The sequence below is a fragment of the Lolium perenne genome, chromosome 4, assembly GCF_019359855.2.
Source record: "Lolium perenne isolate Kyuss_39 chromosome 4, Kyuss_2.0, whole genome shotgun sequence".
Lineage (NCBI taxonomy): Eukaryota > Viridiplantae > Streptophyta > Magnoliopsida > Poales > Poaceae > Lolium > Lolium perenne.
Window position 1 is genome coordinate 328,537,759 of NC_067247.2, and position 15,072 is coordinate 328,552,830.

A 15,072-nucleotide genomic window follows, 5' to 3' on the forward strand; every position below is an offset into this window, starting at 1 on the left:
AAACTTTTTCCTTCCGTTTGTACTTTTACATGTAGAAGGCTAAACAGTGAATGTTTTCTTGCCTATCATCATTGATTGATTTGCATTTCGATTATTCTTGCTTTTCATCTTTGATTGATCATCTTCTTCCCGGACCTCCTCATCAACGGTGCAACAAAATCCCAAATCTTGCTTCTGTTACTGAAAAGAGGTAAAAAAAACGATGTTCAAAGCTGTAACAAATGCTGAAATTAATTATAAAATTATTTAGGAAACTAAATCTGGATTTGAAGAAAATTAGTTAATATCAAAATAGGGCATCAAGAGTTGTCACCGCGTGTGTGGAACTGAGTGAGGGAAGGAGCATGCTCAACTATTGCAGTGTTGGCTATGAAAATATGAGGCTGGAATGTATCAAATAAATCTAAAAATTAATTAATTATAAAAGGCAGTAAAAGGCTAGAGATTAGTTTGACGATCATACTCTAAAATAGAAAGAGAGATAAGAGGTGTAAATGCACAATATCCAATTACCAAAATACTTTTTTTACAATCGATACCATGACATATTTATTGTAGCAAAATAAGCCTTGGTAAAGATACATGAGCTTGCCTTTAGTGATTACAAAATAAAATCTAAAAGAAACAGGAAATTTTTTGAATTCTGCAAACTCTTTCGGCTAGTAACACAATCTTACTTTTTTGAAGGTGGTTGTTAGAAAAGACAGATACCGAATCACACGTATACAAACACCGAGGGTTCACCGATAATTTTAGTTTGAAGTCGCATTCCCGGCTACGTGCTCGACCCAACCACTGAAGTAATCAACCAACATTCAGAACAAGTGCTGACACCAATATTCTACGGAAAAAACAACCGCATGGCAGGGCCGGCATCGAGGGAGAATATTGTAAGGGAAATCCTCCTCACGACAAACCATGAAAAAAAAAACTAAAATCAATATGATCTGAAGTGCCATATCTAGAGAAATTTAACCTCCTAACTCAACCATTGACGTCAAGAAGGAACTTGAGCCGAAGAACACTTATTGAAGAAGTTGTCTCCATAAGAAGATGGCTAATCTCCCAACTGAACCATTGACGTGGAGAAGGAACATGGGTTGATCGCTGGATGGATGAGACAGAGTTGGCGACAGACGTATTGGTTGTAACAGGAGTAGGTAGCTAATACTGTACATCACTGAACTAAACAAAACAGTACGAAAATGATTTGATCTTGTGAGCCCTAGCAGACGGACAATTAATGTGTACACGCGATCAGGCACGTCCTGGACTGTAGCGGAATGGAAGGAATAAGGCATCGAAGGAAGAAGCAGACTGCCGGTTTTTTGGGTACAATTTTTTTTTGCCTCATTCTATTAATTAAGAGTACGAGAAATAAAAGTAGTACAAGCTATTACAATCGAGACTACTCTTCCAGCATTAAATCACTCCCATAGTTTTAGCTCATTCTTAATCTTATCTAGAAGCACCGACATTGTTGTGGAAGACTTGCATTTCTTTCATTCCAAACCTGCACTTCTTTCATTACAAAGCTCCGAAGAAACGAGGGAGAGGGATGCAACAGCCTTTTGGTTGTGAGAGGTGGAACCGGTCATTAGTAGCCAGCACTCGTCAATCGATTTTGCGTCCCATTGGTGGAAATTAATGGTCGATTGTCATGATTACAGCGAAGTAGATGACAACATTATGCAATCTTACACTGTCGTCATACCCTCAATCACAAGTTCACAACAAAGCTTTTTTTTCCATGTAGATGTAAAACGGAACTTTCATGCAACAATGCTTCTACCAATATGGAATGTGGATTTTTGTCATACTTCCGAAGGTAGTCCGTCTTTCTTGAATTTAAAAACAAGGAACTCACTTGCTAAACGAGTTCGCTACAACATGGCATGCGTTTAAGGTAAGAAATACTGCTTGGTATTGCATAAGGGAAGCTCAGAGAACTGTATCTGATGATAAACAGAAACCGATAAAATGTTCAACACTGGAGCTGCCTGTTGCTTCAACCGGTACATCTACAACATGCAAAGCAGAACTGCCCCATAACTTAGCGAACTGTACTATGGCATATAATTTAATCATCTTGTAACATACACTCTTCCCAATGCAGAAAACCAAGAGCATCGAAGGGAAAAAAGATCTACATGATTCGTTCGGCTCAAAACCACTTCCCACAACTAAAATGATAAAACACAACAAAATGCGGAAAAGGGAGTAATAAGAAGATATAACACTGAAACAAAGAATAACTTACATGTGGAGGTATACTATATCACAGGGTGCTCAGCATCAACAGGACTGAAGCACGAGTGGGCCAACCCAAGTGTTAAACATATCACTCAAGGCCACCTGTACTTCGCCTGAACCATGCTCACAGCTTATGAGAGCAGCTAGGAGGGGGAAGAAATGGCCGAGGTTCTTCTCGAAAGACGAGTCACCGAGACCACTGATAGCTTGCAAGGTTGAGACAACAAGAGGTGCCCTGGCTGCAAGCTCCCTCCGCTTTGAAGAACCGACCGGAATAAGCCAATGGCCAAGTGGCTGTATACCACCGGAAAGGTGAGCAGGCCTTGCTGTGCTCAAGTACACCTCAAGGACCTCCTTGCAAATGCTAACGAGGTGGTTTTCCACCTCTATGCCCCCTTCATCTGGAGCTCTGTCCAAGAATATATTCTGGAGGATAGTGAGGCACAACTGGTACGACTCGTTCTCAAGACGTAGCAACGGTGGGTCCTGCATTTGGGTCATAGAGCCCAACTCCTGCAACTTGGTCCGCAGATCATTGTCACTGTTTATTTTGTGAGCATGAGTGGCAACAGTATGCAAGGCCTCAAAGAGGATTACTGTATTCTGTGACGACAACTGAGCTCTGTACATGGTATATATCTCCATCACAGCCTACATAAGTGAACACATACATAGAAGTAATTAAAACAGGGGTCACACTGAAATTGCAAGCCTATTGCATGAGAAACATGATAAAGCAGAACGCATGCACATAATACAATTAACGAAGGAGTCAAGAAGCCTAGAATTTTGCTTTAGTAACTTAAAAATGACTAGATCAGGCCGTGGGCCCAAAAGGTATGAAATTAACAACAATATTGTTATGTAAACTAGAGTTAAATTTCAACAAATTTAGCATATTCCGGTCAAAAAAGGTAAGAATGATCAAGTCATTCGCATTAGAGTCTCGTTCCTACAGGCTACAGTGCAACTAGAGATATGTGGTGGAATATAGAACATGCACAGAGTTCTTCATTTCTCATGTCCCTCCCACGCTCTCACCTCCCTTATTAACATGCATATTTGCCAAGGTTAGTAGGTGGTGGCACCAACTTTGCCTATGCCTTTTAGGAATAGCCGGTCCCAACCCCTGGTAAAGGAGGAGGGTTGTGATAGGCTTGGCGAGCCAACGTAAAAAAAAAACAGCCATTCCTATGGATATGAAACCCAATAGAATGTTTTGGTCTCTTTTTTCTGTTGGGTTTCATATCTAGCCTACCCCAACTTGCTTGTGAAAAAGGCTTTGATGTTGTTGTTGTTGTTGTTGTTGTTGTGGTAGGTGGTGGCACCAGATTTCAAGAATCCAGGAAACGGAAGGATGATGAAAACAATATGCTTCCAGAGACATGCAAAAATAAAAGTAAGAAGAAATATTACAGACCTGAATCAATAGGAGTTGGACAGCAGCTCGGCACTTGGCATCAGCAATTGCAAAATATAAGTTCCTTGATCTAGAGGTTTCATCAGTACCATCCTCTGACGGTCGAGGTTCGTCTTCTCTGTTATCTGAGGAGTCGCCATTTTCTATTGATACATTTTCAAGGTAAGCTCCAGATGAGATATAAGAAAAGTCAGGAAGTGTCTCTGTGGTAACTTCTTTCAAAGACAACACGACCTCAAGCCATTTTTCATCCACAAAGACAGATCCAGCACTGCTCATCAGGCGAACAAATGCAGCAATGCCTATACCAGCAAGACTCTGATGGGGACGCTTTATGAAACTTGTCAAGAGCGAAAGAACCTTCTTCAGAAGTGGATTAACAGTGTCATAGAACTTGACAAAAAGGTCTACAACTAGCTGAAGGGCCAACGTGCATGTCTCGTACATCCAAGCATCTTGATCAAGTTCTGCAGGATCACTTTCTGCATTTTGTCCTTGTGAAGAACCACCAGATGGATCAATGGCATGCCGCACATAGTCAAATATTGGGAAAAGTACTGAATCAAACACCTTCTCCCACAAAGGAAGAGAGAATAGATGGCCATGGTTTCTTAATGTATCAAATAACACCTGCAAGGAACTTTTCCTAATTTCAGGTCTAAGGTCGAAGGTAAGTTCAGACAGTCCTGCAAGGTTTGAAAAGTTGGTGCCACACATTATTACTAGAAAAAATAATTCAATGGAAAGCAGTAGAAAGGCCACCTTGAGCCAAGGAGAAACATAACTACCTGCTAATAAAGGAAACCAGAAGTGTATATTATCATCCTTATCCTCCTGTTTTCCATCCTTGGTCAAATGAAGCGAGGATGCATTGCTGTTTGAAGATGGACTTTCCTTCAGTCTTGAAGAGGATCCAATGTCACCTTCTGCTAGCTTTGCCGCACAGAATCGAAGAAAACCAATTGCATTTAGGCTTATATCCTTGTTAAACCTACTATTGGTAAATGCAATAAGACAGTTCACACAATCAGTGAAAGTCGACGACTCAGTCTCAGTAATGTACGGGAAGTAATCTCGTAAAATCTTCTCGATAATTTCGAAGGCCAAGAGTACAATATTTTTGTGATCATCATATGATGCTGTTGCAAAAACCTGAAAATTATGCACACAACAATCAGTATTACGGAACAAGAATAAAGCTGCTTCAAAAAGCCTTGTATTAAAATCAAGGTACATATAGTGCAAGTAAAAATAACATACCATAAACATGCTCTTCCATCCTGACTTCACATGACTAACACGGGCCAATACCATTTGAGACACACACCTGATGATCAGTTCTCTTATCTCAACAGCTCTACTCTTCCTCATTACAACAACAAAAGGCTTCATAAATTCATTTTGGAAATTGTAGTTTGCCAGTTCTTCTCTCTCCAGGAACTTCATTGCCAGCTGCCGCAATGAGTCCATAGCAAATATTGCAATTGACAAATTTTCGGAGCACCCAATGGTAACAAAAAATTCAGACAAGACATGCCATATGCTTGACCAGACAAGCCTGATGCGGTTCATATTGTAATGCCTACAAGAGAAAAAGAAACAGTAAAACCTCAGTGACTATATAGTGTAACAATAGTGTAATCAAACATAATGCAATGTGAATACGTATATGAAGTCTTGGATTCCTTACGTGATCTCGACAATCTTGGTCAGACTAAAAACTCGTGGATCAGATGCGGACCGTAATTCCTCCATTGAAACCTTACAAAGGGCCTTGACAAAATCAATTATGCCCTCACTGTTGAGATTTTGACTTCTTGCGAATACACGATTCATTTCAGCCATCCCAACTTGCTCCAAGAGGCTTGTCACCGCATTATTCATTTGATCAACACCGGAAGCTTTTCCACCCACACCAGCACTATCATAAGTACCTCTTTTAGAAGCAGCACCAGCATTCGGAGCCTTCTTTTTCAAACTAGGAATAATCGAGGATTTAGCCTGTTTAGATTTATCAAGATCTGGCTGTTGCAGTGCAAAGAAAGTGGCATCTGGAGGAGCACCTTCTCCTACAAGATGTAGATTCTCAAAACGAGAAACACAAGTCAATATATGCTCCCATGCCTCTTGCAAGTAATTTCCATCTTCATCTGCAATCAACAGAATTGCCTAGTAGGCAATCCACCACCGCAACAAAAGATTATGAGAATTGAAAACTGTTTTTATTCTCATTATGCTCTAAGAAGGATATGGCAAACTTAGCACGATGACATATGTTTGTGATAAAATTGTGCAACAGAAACATTAAATGGCAGACCAGAAGGGGATAAAGGTAAGTTTTTCACATTTTCTCAGACAACCCAAATGACGTCGGCAATTGCAAAGATAACAAATGTTCAGTACGCGCAAGAAGAAAAATATAGCAGCTCTAATAGAGATACTGAGAAACTCTCCTCAGAACATCACATCCAGCTAGTATAATGTACATTCCAAACATCTAGCATGAACCAGCTAAGTCACATATCAACTACATCTACCCTTAAAGCAAACCAACACGAAACAAACTTCTGAGTACCAGCGTTTGCTTTAATGATTTTATTCTTCTTTTAGACAATCATCACTAATAACAGAGGCAACTTCTCTGCTGGTTGTACCAGCAGAGCACTGCAGATTTGATATTCACACCAAATATGTAGAACAAACCTTAATGGCTTCAATATTTTTCTGCTTGATATCCGCAGCAGAGTGAAGTGATGTAAACTTGGCAAGCGAAGTAATGAAAGCATCCCTTTGAGTTTTCATCGACATAGCTGCAGTGACATGTATTGCACAGCGAAATCCCTCGAGGCACTGGGATATGACAATCTCATCATCACTCTGGTCAAGTGGGACGCTGAAGGCAGCAAGCATAGGGGCCCAGCAAACCTCAACCATGAACTTCAGAATTACTACATCTGTAGCTGGATAAAATACTGACCTAAATCATTCATTCAAAAAACAAAAAATATTATTTCCAGTGAAACAAATGGACAAAAATAATACAAATGCATAAACAAATGGGCAAAAAAAAGATCAAGTAAACAGAACAACTTAGTTTATAATTATTCATCCAAGTATCCAGCATTACTTACTCAGACATACGAGCCTTTTCTTTGAATTGCTCCTGCATATGCTTAATGAGATCATCACTTGTCTCCATAGCTGAACCTCGTTTGCGTATGACAATGTTAAGAATGTTATCCAACCCAAGGATTTTGTTAGAGCTTGTTGATTGTTGCTGTTGAGGAACAAATTCATCTTCTTTCATCTTAATTTCTTTTTTCCAAATCCTTCCATACAAGGATCTCATAAATTCTTCTGGCAGGTCTTTTCCATCATCAATACCACGATTGTTTCTTATGAAATCTTCAGGTGACATCTGCATCAGTTATTACGTTATTACAGTAATAATATTATAAAATGGGTAAAGTGTATGCTCAAACATCACAGGAAATATACCTTATTTTTGACCATTGGGTTATGTGCATCAGTGTTAAGCATTATGACCGAATAAGCAAGCACATAAGCTGTATCTGCACTGGAAAAGGCCTTTGGGTTGCATTTGCAGTAACGCTCTGCAAATTTTTCCATAACCCTATCAATCTTTTGAGCTTCTCCAGGCAACCTAAAGCCTTGAAGAAAGGCTCTAATTGCTTCATCAAAATCCATATTTTGAAAATTAAAAGAATCCACATATGCATGCATGACTTTGAGGGATAAATCTTCCCTTTCCCCTAAATAGTCACCAATCATAGTCTTGTTCAAGCCAGACGCACTTTTTAGGAAAGCAGCTATTTCCTCAGCTGATTCCCCAACCTTGTTGGCATTTATGAGGAATTCAATTCCCTTTCTAGGCTTCCGGTTAAACAGCGAGATACCCTCCTGTTATTCATCAATCAATTGACCACATAAGAAAAGGGAAATAAATCAACCAAGATATAGTGGATTTGTGCTGAGTAAATTAAGAAAGAACATGTGCCACCACATTGCCACGTTCTCATCGAAAAATGCATAAAAGTAACTGACTGTGGAATGAGATCCACCTGAAGTTCCATTTTGTAAGCTCGGCGCTGCTCCAGAGATGCAGCCTCTGAAACCCCATTCGATAATTCTGAGTGTGAATCAGATGCTTCACTAGAAGCATCTCCATTGTTCTCTGTCTGGGGAAACTCATTTCCACCATCATTATCGTTTTGCTCTGATTCAACTTTAGGAGAGTCGGCATCTGGAATACGTAGCTGCTTATTCATCCAATCTCCCATGGATCTCAAGATAGAAACTAAGCATTTCATTGCTTCACTCTTCATTGTGGTATCCTGGGGTGGTACCAATGTGGTAGGGGTACCCGCAGGAGGCCCTTGAGCTGTTTTCAGCAGACCATTGACCATCCTGGTGTCAAAGAAAATGTAACACAACAGTTAAGGGTTTCTGGATCACATTTAGAAGAATAAAACCTCGCTAATACTCAACTATAGTAATGAACGAGTGATGCGGTACCTCTCAAATATATTCGATGAGTGGACATCGCAGTCGTAATTAATGAAAATGTCAACCAAGATTTGAGAATCAGCGCAGAGCTTCTCCAGAAAACGAAGAACTATCATCTTTGCTTGAAAATTTGGTTGTGCAATATTTTCCAAAACTCTCAGAATGATCATGGGAAAAAATACTCCAATCTCTGCCTTCAATCCTGGTCTAAATCTTGAAACCAAGCTAATAAAAATTGAACAAGATAACTGAAAAACAATCATATGTGATGAGGCACAGTTCTTCAGAAGTGACAGGCATAAATACTGCTTGATAGCACCTAGAAACCTGGCCAAGTTAAATAAAATAGTTAGGCCAAAAAGAGGTATGTATTCATATAAAAACATCAAGCAGATTGTACCATTTGATAAGAAAATGTGTCTAGCACGATCAGTATCAAAATACAGTTGTATTAGCTGCAACATCATAGCATATTTCGAGGACTGCTGCTCTACCTGGAAAACTAAACAGTAACATACCTTGGTATGTTAGCCTTGGTAATCCACATGCCCAATATTGCTACTTCACTAGGAGGAACACATGCCTTGCTCCAGACTAAAAAGCTCATACAACAAATTTACATGACTAATTACACTACTGTATTGAGGGTGTTGCTCACCCACACACATGTTGCCCTTAACGAGTGTTGCGGACTCGTATCCACAACCTTCTGATCATGATTTTTTTGAAAAACATGTTTAAGTGGGTGCTGAGCAATCCCATCACAATCTGAACAGTTTGTGTCAAATTAGATGGTTGGTACGACCTCAAGGAAAATGAACCATCCAACTGGTTTGCTTACAGGTTCCTGAACTCCAGTTTAACCAGAAATACCAACAATCGTAACAGAAGCAATCACCATGACTTTTGTAACTCAGTTGGGAAGAAAGGCTTTAACCCAAAACCTGCACCTATCTTACTGTTTATAGTTATTTAATAACTGGAGTTGTGTATTGTCTTGTCTTGAAGAAAAAGGAGACACATTAAAACAATAATTGCCAATGTACATAATTCTTAACCTGACAGTTTTCCAATGGCACTAGCTAGCTACTCTTGCTAGTACAGCTCCACCTTGTCAAGGAGTCAATGCGGCTATTGCAAGCAAATGACTGTAGGATTTGCTGCCTAGCAAGTACCCTTTATGGTCTGGTGTAACCTAGTTAGTCCCAGAAGAGGATGCAAGTGAGTATTTGGCTTGTGTTTCCCTGGTATCGGTCCAACGACATGCGTGCAATTATGGCATTAGCTGTTCATCTCTGTTCTCAAAACTGGACTATTGATACTAGCTCACGTGAGTGTACATACGGACTTTTTAGAGCTATATACATTCCTAGTCCCACAACTTGTATTAAATGTGTAAATTAGTCCCACTTCTTGTAAATTGGGGTATTCTAGTCCTACAACTTGTCTTGCCGTGCAAAACTGGTCCAACTCATCCTAGAAACGGACTGGCGATGTCTTCTTGCAGAAATGCCCCTAACATTTTTTTGTAGCAGAAGATGTGGCCTGAGAACTGCCTTACCATGCAGGTCCCACATCTCAGATGAGGAACATAAATAATAAAATTTCTGAATGCCAGTGGCGTTCGGACCTGGAAATTACACATCTCAAAAGCCCGTCTACCCACTGCGCCATAGAAGTACTGTTGACGTAAAGCATCCCCTTGTTCTACTTATATATTATTATGGATTTCATATATTAGCTTGTCGTCTCCGTGTCCAAGTCCAACGCTGCTAGCTCAGTTTGAATAGGACTAGAAATTTAGTCCGTGTAGTGCTACGTACTAGTTCTGGTCGGTTAAGTTAGCTAGCTTAAGTTCGAAAAGTGTGTTTGACACATGAACACCAGTGGTTTTTATAAATTATATATTTTGGATTCCAAAAAAATTGAAATTAAATATCCACGTACATATAAACATTTCGAAGGTACGGCAGGAAATTTGTGAGAAAAATATGTTGTATTTTGAGCTATATAAAAACTTCACACGAGTATTCAAGACATGTGTATGTATTTATAAAATAAATGTGACGATTTTTTGAAACAAAAGTCCAAGATTTTTAAATACTGTGTGTGTTGATGGTTTTGATGTGATTAATTTGTGGACAAAGTCCAACAGTGACACCATGACACATGTTCTTAACATGCTTGTGTGGCTCAGCATCGCATCCGAGTAATTCTCGGCATGACCACTAACGTGTTCGCCTTGTCGCTGCCACCATTTGTCACCACCACCATTTGAAACTGAACTGGTACAATGAGTGCGAGTAGGTCACCGGGAGCGCGTGTCATGACATCGGTAGTGCAGTTTTTGCGGTCGGGCAGGTAGTGCAGCAAGCTCGCCGTAGCACCCTCAATGTGCAGCACAATTGGCGGCATCCACGACATGAACAAGCTCCCCAACACGACATTGGCGCCACCGAGGCAAGACACTTTTCACCAACTTCGCCAGCCTGTTCAGCAGCCATCCAATCTACTGGTACAAGGAAAAAGGCACCTAGCGACGATGACCACGTCAAGCAGACTATAGATGTCGAGGACAACGACGTTCTCCATGTGCCGCCACTGGACATGCGGCGGAGAAGACTGATCGACGGACAAGTAACGGCTAGGAAGAGCACCATTGACATGAGAAATATGGAGGTGGTGTCAAAGTGGAATATTAACAGTAGCCTCAAAATTCACACTCTACGTTAACACCACACAGTAACATGGACGGCGAATGAAACCAAGCCGGGAATTATTGTATCATAAGAAAAGGTCTATACTTAAAATATAACCCGCTATTGGACGTAATACTTGTGGTAGTCACGCGACGAGAGTTTTGCGACCCAGAGGTGAGGTCGTGTGTTCGACCCTCGGGCACTGACTACAATTTTGTTATTTTTTCTTCACCTCGTAGTACCCATAAGGTCACATCTGCTATAAAAAATATTTAAGGGTATTTCTGCAAAGAAGCAATCACCACGTGTCCGTTTTTGCATCACTTTGGGCCTTTTATGCACAGCGGGACAAGTTTTGGGACTAGAATACCCCATTTTACAAGAAGTAGGACTAATTTACACATCTCGTACAAGTTGTGGGACTACAAGTGTATATAGCACTAGTTGAAATGCCAAATTAGTACTACATCCATCAGTGATATGAATAATGGGTCATCAAGAAAACAAGAGCACGAAACAAGCTGAAGACAACGTAATGCAAAGCACCAAACACATGCAGGTAAAAAGTCCAGGCAGCAAAAAGAAAGGGGTAAATAAAGTGAGGTGCCAGAAATATGCATCTGAAGGGTGAATTCTTGTCACAGTGCCCTTCACAGATAAATGTTTAAAAACTGCAGGTAACAGGATTCAAGCCATGTACCAGCTAATTAGAGAGAGGAGCTCCAAGCAAACAGAACAGATAGCGTTACCGATTTGTGATACCACAGAACTCCAGGCTTCTTATTTAATAAGGACAGAGTATTAGACACTCCCTAATTAACCTCATCTTGGTATCCAACTGTTTTCTAGACGTCACATTCTAAAGAACTGTAAGGAATACTCCGATAAGGCACTAAGAATAATGGTGGCAAAGGAGCGTAAAACAAGGAAATACTGTACAAGAGAAGGGCATTCAGAAGTCATACACCGAAATTAAGACTGGAAAGTTTGAGAGCTATGTGAAAAAGCAACCACAGTAATGCCTCACAATCTGGAAGGTTCAAAGTCGAAGCAACCAAAGATCGCTTCCAATTCAACCACATAAAATTGTTCGCCACGGAACCTTAGCGTTATGTAAAATGCACTTTTACAACAACTATTCATGTATAGCAAAACCATCCCCCGGTGTTTTCAGCAATTCAAAGATAAAGTGCCAACACCTCCAAGAAATCACTTTACACTATCAATGTTTGGGACAATTTATATTTGCAATAAATTTATTAACAACACTATGATACACCTTCCTAGTGTAAGCTAACATCTGTATCAGGGCCAAGGATGATATTGTTGCCAGGAAATGCTATCAACCTCACTGAACATTTGTTATGTGAGATTGGTCAAGTACAGTGAATTCTTGTTTCAATATCAGAGCAAGCATAAACTACACAATTCTAAGTTTTGTAAATCACAATGAGAATTTGAATACTGTTTTTTATTAGATTTGTTATCCATCGAGCAACATTATTAGAGATTAATCCAACTGTACTGCACTTAGCAAATCACTGCCTAATCTTTACAAGAACAGTTGGTCTCTTCCTTAAGCTGTAACTAGACCATGTTTCATGGAATAAACTGGGTATTCAAATTTTGCTCAATGCTGTTATCAGGTTATAGAGATAATCTGGGACAGAACAGTAGGCGGGGTTTGGGGCAAGGGATATTTGTACCTGTCGCTAGTACGGAAGACAGCCCCAGCATTTTCAAGCAAGATCTTGAGAAGTTCAAGAGCAAGGATCTTCCCCCGCATGACTAGTGGATCCGCTGGCGCATCCTTGGGTGGTGTCTTCATGGAGAGCTTACACAATGCCCGGAAAACCAAGAAAGCATCCCTCCGCAGCTTATTCCCAATCCTGACATCAGCATCATCGTCCAATGTGGCCACCACCGCCCCTTCCACGCCAAGCTCGTCCTTGCGTCCCTCGAGGGCCGTCTTGTACATGCTGATCTCCCAGTACTTGGCGTCCAGCATGTCCTTGTCCGTGGAATCAAGCAAATCAGCAGGATTGGTCCCTTCCTCAGCGGCTGCCGTGGTCTCAAAGGCACCGTCGTGGGGCACGGCAGCGGTGCCTGCCCCCGCGGCTGCGGATGAAGCTGTGCGTGATAGAGGTGTGAGGGCGCCGTCAATGTCCCCGATGATCTTGGAGATGAACCCCTGCACGAAGTTGGGGTCGGCGGTAGGCGATCCGCCTGCAGCGGTTTCGGGCAGCTCGATGACCTCGGCGACGACGATGGGCTGCACGGGGATGGTGGAGGAGTCGGCCTCCATGCGGCGGAAGACGATGACGAGCATCTGCACGAGGGAGGCCTTGGCGGTGGCCTGGTTGACGGCGCTGCGGCTGGAGAGGTACATGTCGTAGCAGGCGCGCACGGCGCGGAGCAGGCAGTCGCCGTGGAGGCGGACGGAGGTGGAGGTGACGGCGGAGAGGAGCGTCTTGAGGAGGAGCAGCTCGATGTGGTCGTCGTCGAGGTGGAGCGCGTTGCAGGCGGCCTCGAGGAGCGTGGCGAGGAGTTGGGCGGATGGGTCGGCGGAGGGGTCGGCCTCGCCGTGGATGTAGGAGTGCGCGATGAGGCGGTGGAGAAGTTCGAGCGCGGCTTCGGCGAGCTTGGCGCTGCCGGAGGCGAGCGCGGCGGCGATGGGGGAGAGGAGCAGCTCCGAGTCCTCGAGCGAGAGGCTGCGGAGCGGGCCCGGCTGCCAGGAGGAGGAGGTGGGCGTGGAGGGGGAGGTGGGCGTGGTGGGGGTTGTGGGAGTGGGGGGCGGCGGGCGTTGGAGGCGGTCGAGGATGGACTTGGCGGTGTGGGAGAGCTTGGAGTGCGCCTTGTTGCGCCAGGAGGCGTTCTTGACGAGCTTGTCGAGGAAGGGGATGAAGGCCTCGACGAGGCGCGGGTCGGACTCCGGCGAGGAGAGCGGCGGCGGCGCCGCCGCGGTGGCCATTATTGGTGGGAGGATCGCGGCTGTGCCGCGCCGGGTGGATCTGGATCTGCGCGGGGCGGGGGAGTGACGCGGTGGTGCTTCCCTTGGGTTGGGGGTTTGAGGTGGTTCAGATCGGCGGGCGAGCCGAGTGGGGCGAAGAGAGAGAGATGGTCGCCTAGCTACTCGCGTGCGTTGATTTGCGTGGGGAAGCACCGCCGGATCGATTAGCTGTCTATGACTGGTGGGAATGGACGCAAGTGGGGCCGGAGTGTCAGTGGGTGATTACTGGCAACCATCGTGTTTACAGAGACTAAGCGGGAGATCGAGGGGGGCGAAGTGATGGGAGTGAGCTGAACGATGATGACTTAGCGGGGGGCAGGTTGTAGGGCAAAACCTATACACCGACCAGGTCGGTGGCTACCGGCCAGCGCTCACCCTGGTCGGGTATGGGCCAGGCCCATTTGTAGCTGTTCGGTCTCGTTTTTTCTTTTTTCTGTTTTCTTTTCTTTTTTCTGTTTTCGATTTTGTTTATATTTTTTTTAGATTCGAAAATTTTGATTTTTAAAAATTGTTCAAATTGAGAAAATGTTTAAATTAAAAAATGTTCAAATTTGAAAACTGTTTAAATTTGAAAACCGTTCAAATTCGAAAACCGTTCAAATTTGAAAATTGTTTAAATATGAAAATCGTTCAAATCGAAAAATTGTTCAAATTCGAAATTTGTTCATATTCAAAAAACGTTCAATTTTGAAAATTATTCGAGTTAAAAAATTGTTCAAATTTCGAATTTTTAAAAATATTCAAATCCAAAAACTGTTCAAATTTAAAAACTGTTTTAATTTCAGAAAACTGTTCAAATTTTATGAAAAACTTTTTCTCGAAAAAAGTTTTTAAAAGTGTTAGATTTTAAAAAACGAAAATATAAACAGAAAAGAAGGAAGAAAAAGGAAAAAAAACTCACCTGATGCAATGGGCCGCGGCCCACTAAATTACTGGATCGTGGGGGGTGTGCGGTGCCTTCCACCCACCGACCAGGTCGGTGGCGAGCAGCTCCCAGGTTGTAGGGGTGGGTTCAGTCCTTGCTGGGCCGGCTAAAGTTGACTTTCATAAGACGGGCCGCATAAACCATGGCTAGTTGGGCCCAATCCTACTGATGATGGGCCTCATTCCGTTCCCGTTCGTCAGAAGTTAAAGTTAGTCTCCATTTAAAATGAATTTGGATC

General features: G+C 42.4%; 1 protein-coding gene across 1 annotated transcript; it reads right to left on the reverse strand.

The window, feature by feature from the left end:
• Positions 1-2,053: 2,053 nt before the first annotated feature.
• On the reverse strand, positions 2,054-14,029 carry LOC127296405 (brefeldin A-inhibited guanine nucleotide-exchange protein 2). The gene is made up of 11 exons (XM_051326468.2): positions 12,606-14,029; positions 8,210-8,527; positions 7,756-8,101; positions 7,172-7,594; positions 6,805-7,091; positions 6,377-6,650; positions 5,364-5,842; positions 4,934-5,255; positions 4,462-4,825; positions 3,674-4,359; positions 2,054-2,904 (listed from the first exon to the last, which is right to left on the reverse strand). The coding sequence occupies exons 1-11, from the start codon at positions 13,868-13,870 to the stop codon at positions 2,296-2,298; spliced, it is 5,373 nt and encodes a 1,790-aa protein (XP_051182428.1). The 5' UTR covers positions 13,871-14,029; the 3' UTR covers positions 2,054-2,295.
• Between the last annotated feature and the right edge of the window lie 1,043 nt (positions 14,030-15,072).